This window comes from Equus przewalskii, chromosome 3, assembly GCF_037783145.1.
Source record: "Equus przewalskii isolate Varuska chromosome 3, EquPr2, whole genome shotgun sequence".
NCBI lineage: Eukaryota > Metazoa > Chordata > Mammalia > Perissodactyla > Equidae > Equus > Equus przewalskii.
Window position 1 is genome coordinate 8,045,182 of NC_091833.1, and position 9,124 is coordinate 8,054,305.

Genomic DNA, 9,124 nt, shown 5'->3' on the forward strand with positions numbered 1-9,124 from the left:
TTGCTTATTTTGAAATAAACTTACTTAAGAAAATTACTTAGGAAACAGCAAGTGCAAGAAGGACACTCTAACCCTTTTTTGTCTCCTGAAAGCAGGAAGTAAATCTCCATGTGAAGGGTACCCTCCCTGCACCAGGAGGGGAAAAGGCATCCTTATCACCAGAGGTGGGGAATTCAAGGCCGAGAAAGCTGAATAAACAAACTTTGCTACTCCCTCTTTCCCTTTCTACTTCAAGCCAAAATCCTTTGCTTTGTCAAATCTTCACAAATTACTGTTTCCTTATCTAAAGCATGTAAATGCTGCTTCCTTTGGCGATTTCTTAGATGCTTCAATTTTGATAAGCTCCTGTATGCATGAAGTTAAATTTGTTTTTCTCCTGTTAATCTGTTTTAAGTCAATTTAATTATTAGGCCATCCAAAGAATCTAGAAGAGAAGAAAGGAAAGGTTTTCATCCTCTGCAGTTTCCTATGATCACGTGGTTGGGCTGTGCTGGATAAAGTAAGCCGTGGGGCCCCTGAAACAGCCATGGCTGGTGGTGGCCCCACCCCAAACTACCTTCATCCTCTTCTAGTCTCCACCAGAAGATCCTGGAGGGCTGGAACTCGCTAGCCTTGACCAGTGGTTCCCACCACTTACCGGCAGCCTGCTTTTCTTTGTCAAGTCAGCGGGAGTGTAAATATTTAGGTAAAGACAGTCTTCAGAAAACTTGAGAGCAATCTTCTCCTTTCTGTTGGTAACGAGGTCTGAGAGCATCTGACCCATCACTGCGTCCTGGGAGCACCTGGGAGGAGTGGGGAGAAAGAAGAAGTCCCGAGTCAGTCAGAGCTAAGCAAGGAGACATCTCTTGTGGTCAGTCTGGGACTTGGACTGGGAGGGTTAGACCTGTAACACAGCTGTTCTTACCAGACTGGAGACACTGGAATGGGCAGGAAAGTATCTGAGAATCTGGGTGGGGGGCCCTGGGGCTCACTAAGGTTTCCCAGGATGGCGTATAGTGAGGAGGCTTGGCACCTGTCTCCTTCCCAGAGCCTTCGACATGCCCTGGGTCAAGGAGAGGAGACTGCCTCTACAACTGGAAGCGGACGATTTCCTGCACACCCCAATGCAGCCTGGCTCTCCCCTGGGCTCTGTATGTTGGGCTGCAGGTAAACATCTTCTAGTCCATGAGAGACTTCCATAAACCGAAAGAAGTCACTCAAATGGCAGACATTTAGGGCTTACAACAGGTCAGGGATGAAATATTTGTGGGGCAACAGTAAAAGAACTGCGTTCTAGTGTTGCCTCATCCACTAATATCACAGGGTGCCTTGGTTAAATTCCTTCCCTGCTCTGGCCTCAATCTGCCAGACGTAGTGAAAGGAGTGATTTCCATAAGGGTCCACAGCCCTGGTAACCTACAATCCTGTCATCAACCCATCACAGGCAAGCACTAATGGTTGCCCTAATAACAGGTCTTAAAGACCCAACATAGATTGCAATTAGTAACATTTACTGAGTCCTCCTAGCATGCCGGGTGTGTACTTCTGTGCATTAACTCGTTTAATCCTCAAATCAGCCCCATGACATTGGTTCTCTTACTATCCAAGTTTTATAGGCAAGAAAATTGATGCAAAGAGAGGTTTGAAATCCTCCCTTCACACAGCCAGAAAGATCCATACTATCGAGCACTTATATTTCCAAGGTTATTATGAGCAACATTTCCTGATCTCAGTGTACCCAGAAGGCAGGCATCACTGCCCCCAGTATGAGGATGAGGTGACAGAGGCACCAAGGTGCTTGGATGGCACCGCTGCCAAGTGCCATGTTCAGAGGCTGCAAAGATGACTTCCTGATCTCCACCCTGGGGGAAACGTTCCTGGATCACTAAGAGCAAGAGGCATAATATTCACAAAATAAGAAATTCATATGTCAAAAAAGAGAACAATACTAATATTCAAATAACGCAGAAGAAAAAGAAAATATATATATAATTATGATTATAATAATAATTATCATTTTGTCCATCCATTAGCCAACAACATTTTTTAATAGCCCCAAGCATTGCCTAAGGTCCAGTGAATGGAGGTTTTCGTATATTAATGGAAGTAATGTAGTTAGGACATTTCTGGAGGAAAATTTAACAACAGGTGCATTTTCTTGGACTCAGAGAAGTCATTTCTTAGAAGTTATCCAAAAATATTCCTGAGTGTGCACAAAGATTTAGCTACAATGTGTTCATCAGAGCACCACATATTATCAAAAACATCAAAAGCAAATTAATGACCTCAAATAAGAGATAAGGTAAATAAAATATGATTCAGTACTCAAGGTAATGTGGCTATAAAATGTCAGCCTGTGATATTTAATGACATAGAATGATATTCATGATATATTTATAAATGAGCAAAGCGGCCATTTAAACTCTCTGTATAGAGTAAGGGGATATTGCGATTTATGATAAGAAATACATATTTCTTTGTCTAGTTTCTGGGACACAGCTCCTAAAATGCTGGGATTTCCTGAGTGATGAGAACCATAAAGGCGTCTTTTGTGATATTAACGAGGTGACCTCTGGACCACAGCTGATGATGGATGCTGGTTGTGGGAGAACCAACCAGTGACTAGAGATTTGGAACTTCCAGTCCACTCGGCTGATCTCTGGAGAAGGGAGAGGGTCTGGATGTTGAATCAATGGTAAAGGGCCAAGGATTTAATTGATAATGCATATGCACATAAGCATTCATAAAAAACCAAAAGGACAGGGGTTCAGAGAGCTTCCAGGTTGGTGAACCAGAACAGGTCCACATGCCATGGTGCCAGGTTCCAAACTCCACAAGGACAGAAGCTCCTTTCTTCAGAACCATGCCCTATGTATCTATTCATCTGGCTGCTGATTCGTAACCTTTAATATTCTGCATAATAAACTGGTCGTCTAGTGAGTAAACTAATTTCTTGAGTTCCGTGAGCTGCTCTAACAAATTAGTGGAACTCAAAGCGGGATCATGGCAAACTCTGATTTATAGCCGGTCAATCAGAAGCACAGGTAACAATCCAGACTTGTATTGGCATCTGAAGCAGAGGGCAGTCTTGTAGGATTGAGCCTTTAAACTGTGGCATCTGATGCTATCTCCTGGTAAATAGTGTCTGAATTGAGTTGAATTGTGGGACACTCAGCTGGTGTCTGAGAATTGCTTGTTGGTGTGTAAAAAAGCAAAACACATTGGAGCTGTGTGCAGATTCTTCTGTGGTACTATTTTTAAGGGAGTAAATAGCCAACAGATAAAAGACTGCAGAAACACAATACAAATATGAGCAGCAGTTCCCTCCAGGGAGTGGAATAGTATATGATTTTCATTTTCTTATCTTTCCCTATTTGTATGTCCTCACTTTTCTGTAATAAGTATGCATTCCACTTGCAATCAGGAAATAAAAACAGGTAACATTATTTTTAAAGGAAGTGGTGAAGAGTAGAGAAGAGGAAAACAAAAGAAAAAAAAGGAGGAAATTCCCAGAAGGGTCTTGCTGACAAGAATAATGTCTAAATGGATGCATGGAGGCATTCAGGTGCCCTCGGGTGTGGCTCACGGGTTCCTTTGCCCAGCTTGGCCAGGGTGATTAGGACACACCAAGCATTGCTCTGCTCCTGACTGTGTGGCTAGACACACCTGGGAGCTGAGAATTTCCCTGATCGACACCCCAAAGCACTCCCCACCCACACACTGCCTGGCTCACCCTACCTGCCAACTATAGCAAAGTTCAAGAAAGGAGAATCAACAGAACCACTACATCTGATCCTCTCTCGCTCACATTTTAGTTTTTTTCCAAAGCACTTGTCATATTCTAACGTATTACATAATTCACTTATTAATTTGCATGTTGTTTATTATCTGTCTCCCCTCCTAGAATGCAAGCTCCATGAGGACGGCATCTTTGTTCTGTTCATTAATGGATCCCAGGACCTAGAACATGCCTGGCACACAGTAGGTGCTCAATAACGATGTGTTGAATAGAGGGCTCTAGAATGCTCTGAGAGTTCTGGAGTGTCTCTAAGGATCTACAGTGTCTTCAGGATTCTAGAACAAAGTATGAGCCACTCGGAGGATGGCCTTGGCTCCTTCCTGCGTCACTTTGAGGCACACACCCGCTGAAAGATGCCAAAGCCCCCGGCTTACATGGGAGGGTAGGAGGTGGTGTTCTTCACGAAGGGCCATGGGTCTGCAGGCTGCGGCGGAGCAAACCTCAGGGATCCCAGGGGGGGCTTGGCAAAAGGGACCCCCAGGAAAACGGCCACGGGCTGTGCAAATCCTTCCAGGCTGACGTGCTTCCCCAGGACCTTGCCCTGCGCGGTGTCCACCACAGGCGGCGAGGATGGGTGCCCTGCGGGACAGCGAGAGGAAATGAGCACATGTCAGCAGTGAAAGGCTTGACCTGGATTCTGGGAGTCTTGCCACTTTCAGCTTGTGACCTTGAATGAGTCACCTCAACTCTCTAGGCCTCAGTCTCTTCTTATGTAAAAGGGAGGGGATGTCAACTGTCCTTCCTAACTCCCTGGGCTGGCTTAAGGAGCAAATTGGACATGGAGGTAAAACGGCATCAAGTGAGAAGGAAATGCAAGAAGGAGAGCTGCTGGGAGTGAAGCAGACATTGGGTTGCGCTCTCAGGAGCCCTGGAGACAGTTATCCACGAGGATCCTGGTGCTGAGCTGCGTGCTGGATGGGAGGATGGACAAGAGGCGGCCCCTCTTCTCAGAAGCTCTGAGCCTTGTGGGGAGAATGAGCCACATACACACTTGACCCTACTGCTGGGAAGAAAGTGGTCAGTGTCCTGAGAGAGGGACCAGTGGGGTCCTGCAGGAGTTAGAAGAGGGAGCGAGGCCTTCTGATTGGGTGGCATCCTGGAGGTGGTGACCTTAGAGTTGGGACTTGCAGTAGGGGAGGACTGAGCAAGGGAAGATGGAAGATGGGTTATAAAGGTATAGACTAGAGAAGGGATTATGCCAAGGCGAGGCTCTGAGACAACAAAAGGCAAGGCCTGCCTGAGGAAGAGTGATGGCCCATGTGAGGCAGAGGGAGTCTATGGGGAGTGGAAAATAATCCTGGGGTGATAAAGGTTCATCTCTGGCATGGCCTCAAATGCCAGGCTAAGGGTTTGGGCTTTATTTATTGGGTAAATGAGCAGGAATGAACTGTTAGAGTACGGGAGAGTGACACCATCAGCTTGAGGATTTTTCTGGCGGCTCTGAGCAGGGTCGTCCAGAGGGGCTGAGACTGGGGTCAGATCCCCGTCTGTTCCGTTCTTGTGGAGCAGACAGCTCTTCCTCGCTGAGCTGAAGTTCCTCCCCTGCAGCTTCCACATCAGCCCTGCTTCTACCTGCTGTGGCCCGTCCTGAGCTCCCATGTGGCAGCGGCCTTGCAGACCCCTGAGCCTGCCCATCCCTCAGGCCTCCTCTTGTCCGTCCTCAGATGGTTCCAGCGTTCCTCGTAGGAAATGATGTCTAGCCTCTCGTCCTCCCAACTGCTCTCCTTTAGGTGTACACAAAAGGGCAGCATCTCCCTCAAAGTGTGTGGCCAGAGCAGAAAGAATAACCCAGATTTGTTCTTAAAGAAGAAAACCCAATGCTAACCTTCAGGAGAGATGAAGTGGACAGGAGCCAGATGCCAAGGGTGACAAAGTGGGCGATGGGGTGAGAGGCATCAGCCATAGTGGTAAGAGCAGCATTTACCACGTGTGTTACAGGTAATGTTAATATACTGAGCACTTCCTCTGTGCTGATGTGCATTCCAGATCGGCTAAATTAATCTTCACAAAAGCCTTGCTAGGTAGGTGTTCATATGACCATTTTACAGATGAGGACACTGAGGAAACGGAGGCACCCAGTATGGACATTCTGAAGACGGAAATGGGATGGCTTTGCTAACTGGGCACCATTGGTAAAGGAATGATCCCTCCTAATTTGGTTCTTACTCTGCCCTTATACACAGTTCCAGGCCTCTCATGGTGTCACACCACCAGAAAGAAGACAGAATCCATGTGTGGTGTGGGCTGTCAGGACAGTGACGGCCAGAGCACTGGCTCCAGATTCAGGACTCACAGATCGATTCTAGAGGATGAATTTCCAGTTGACATTGAACAAGTAGATCTCCCTGTCTAAGTCTCAGTTTCTCGATCTATCAAATGGCACAGATGTAAGCTGAAGTCCCTTGCTGCACCGTTGTATTAACCTTGTCTTTCAGTTTCTCTGATCAGATGCTTTGACATCTAGGCCCTTGCTGACCCTGGTGGGACCACTCCTCCTGAAGCCAGGCATTGCTAGTGGCAGGAATCAGCTCCTTTTCCAGCATGCCGGAGCCCACAACCCGACCACCTTCTTTATCAGGTTCCTGCCTTAAGCACACCAGGGCCAGGCACCTGACAACTGCAGACAACCCCCAGGCCCCAGAGCTGGTTGAAATTATTGATTTTGCCAACCCTAATCTTGCTTATCCTGCCTCATCCTTTCATTTCTACAACAACCAGGATGAAGACTCTTGTCCCCAATTCCTCCTCCTCCCTCTGCCTCCTGACCCACCCAGTGCCTCACCTTGTGGCACCCCCATGGTGGTGATGTGTCCCCTCCCCTTGGGAACTGTGAGTAACAAATTATCTTCTCAACGGCAGTCAGCTCGTGGTCTGTTAGGCTTACCATAACTCAAATTTCTGTTAGTATACCATATTTTCAAACAACGCCTTCATTTATGAATACTTTTTTGCATTCTCTCTATACCAGAAACCATGCTCTTTAGAAACAACAACCCATTTCATTTTCACAATAGCCCAGTGAGAAGCTACTGTTGTTATGTCCAGTTTTAGTGGGAAAACTGAGGCACAGAAACGTTAAGTAACATGGTGACAAATAAAAATGGCAAGCAATAGGATATATTGGAGTATATGAGGAAGCCATTTGGTATAAACCTAATTCGGCCTGACTTTTTTTTTTTTCCTCCAAAAGGGCCTGACTGGCTGTTGAGCACGCATTGCACATCTGCTTAGACATTTCCTATGGCCAGAACAAAGGCCCTTGAGATAAAGATGCAACTTCCCCCCGACATTAGCATTTTTCCTTAGGCTAGGAACTGATTGCTGCACTCACCTCCCAGCTCACCTGTGACCACCCAGCTGGAGACAACAGACTGCCACCCTGCTGTGTTCACCGAGACAGAAGACCTACCTGCTATTTCCATCAATCGCTGTGCCGGCAGAGTAGTCTCGCGACTATTGTAAAAGGGACATTCCAATCATATGTGAAACATCCTCTTTGAAGGTATATAACGACCCTGTATACCCCCCCACCTCTTTGGAGTGCTCTGTTCCTTTGTGGAAAGACTCTCCTGGGTTATAATCCTCAGGTTTAAGCTCAGAATAAACTCACCCAAATTTTCATTTATAGATTGGATATGGATTATTTTCGTCGACAATGGCTAAGAACTCACAGCTACAAAGTGCTGAGCTGGAACCTAAACCCAGACGCTGTGGCCCCAGAGTCAGTATTAATATCTGCTAAGCTAGTCTCCATGATTTGGCTGTATCCAGACTAATAATCGGGGAGAAAACAAACCGAGATCTCAAAAGTCATTATCTGTGAGACATGAGGTTAGCTGGTTGCCTTTTGCGAGTGTGCAGGCAACTGAGGTCTCAGGGTGTTTATCCTCCACTGCATCTCTGTCAGACTCAGGGCTGGGGATTGTCTGAGCTCCAAGTCTGGTGGGCACACTGCTTTTGAACTGGACCTGTCACACCTTTGTCCTATATGTGTTTCCCTCACCTCATCCCTGGACAAGAATTTCCAATGTGCCCGCAATTTGTATTTCAGAAAGACTCACCCCAAACTGTGGAAGAGGCCACGGAGACCAGGACCAGAGAGAAGAGCCACATCGTGGAAGGACAGCAGCTGCTGCGCCTGCAGGACTCAGTGCTGCTGGAAGGGGCTGTGCAGTCAGCCCCAGAGCCCTTCCCCGCCCTGCCCCTCAAGTCCCACCCTCGTAGCCAATGGCCTAATCAGGCAGAGAAGCTCTCTCCCTTCTAAGGATCTCTCTGGGCCTTTTTGGAGCCTCTACACCACACCCACCCAGAGTTTACCCTGTTATTTGAGCAGCACTGAGTAAACTCTCCGATTACAGACAGCCACAGACTGGTCAGACAACTTGTTACATAAGCATGTCTCCCTTCCTAAGCTCCAACCTTAGTGCACTGTGAGCTTCCCAAAAGCAGGTACAAGCGACAGAAGCCTTTGCACAAGTCTTTAGAGAGATTTTGGTCTGTGGTTCCCAGAACCAGCTTGAAAACTTTTAGAGAAACTCCCAGCCCTGCAGCTGCTCAGCTGGGGAACTGAGGACAAAACTCTCCATTTCCCTGGGTTTCGATTTCATAGGGCTCTATGCTGCCGAGTTTGGAGGCATCTTAAATTTCATCCAGGCTGCCTTCTGATGCCTAAATTAACTTTACAATATTCCTGCCAAGTGACTGAGCTCCTGTTGCACACCTCCCAGCTCAGGGAACTCATTACCTCTAGAGGCAAAGATCTTTGGACAGCCTGTTCTTGCATAAAAAAATTCCATCTCTCCATGGATCCTCACTATAATCATCCATCCATCCTTCTGTTTATTCATTATTCCATTTATTCATTCATTCTCCAAAATTTACCAAATGCCTGCCACTGTGCTAGGTGTTATAAATACAAAGATGAGTTCAAGACATGTTCCATCTCCTCAAGGAGTTCACTGTATAGTAAAAAAGCAAATGAGGCATGGGGAGAGGTGTGAATTTCAATGCAATACAAGAGCACCAAAATTCAGGGATCCCAAGTGCTCTGGGTATACTTAGGAAAGTGTGGTTTACTTGCTGGGGACACAAGGAAGATGCTCAAAGCTTTTTTCGTAGAAGCATTAAATATCTAATAGTAGAGAATCCCTTAAATGCACTCTGGTACAGCTGGCTAAGGACACACTATGCATTCCCTCAAACTAGTGATACTCACCTCTATTTATTGACAAGGAAAGACAGACATGACCTATTATAAAGGAAAAATAAGGTCTTAAACAGTCATGGCTGCTTTTTGGAAACAGTTTGGCAGTTCCTCAAAAATTAAACGCAGAGTTAGCCTATTTC

General features: G+C 46.4%; 1 protein-coding gene and 1 long non-coding RNA gene across 3 annotated transcripts in view; one reads left to right on the plus strand and one right to left on the minus strand.

The window, feature by feature from the left end:
- The window catches only part of LOC103567207 (liver carboxylesterase-like), a 31,358-nt gene extending 23,082 nt beyond the window's left edge, over positions 1-8,276 (minus strand). The window contains exons 1-3 of one of the 2 annotated variants that reach the window (XM_070613670.1): positions 7,840-8,276; positions 4,153-4,357; positions 638-782 (exon numbers count right to left, since the gene is read on the minus strand). In XM_070613670.1, coding sequence (XP_070469771.1) covers positions 638-782; positions 4,153-4,357; positions 7,840-7,891 — 402 coding nt within the window. In that variant the 5' untranslated portion in view covers positions 7,892-8,276. The remainder of the gene's footprint in view (positions 1-637; positions 783-4,152; positions 4,358-7,839) is intronic. The other variant, XM_070613671.1, reaches the window with a different exon arrangement.
- Positions 4,056-7,499, plus strand: LOC139082443 (uncharacterized). Its single transcript, XR_011538444.1, has 3 exons — positions 4,056-4,795; positions 5,509-7,280; positions 7,407-7,499. It is a non-coding gene; the product is annotated as an uncharacterized lncRNA (long non-coding RNA).
- Positions 8,277-9,124: the final 848 nt, after the last annotated feature.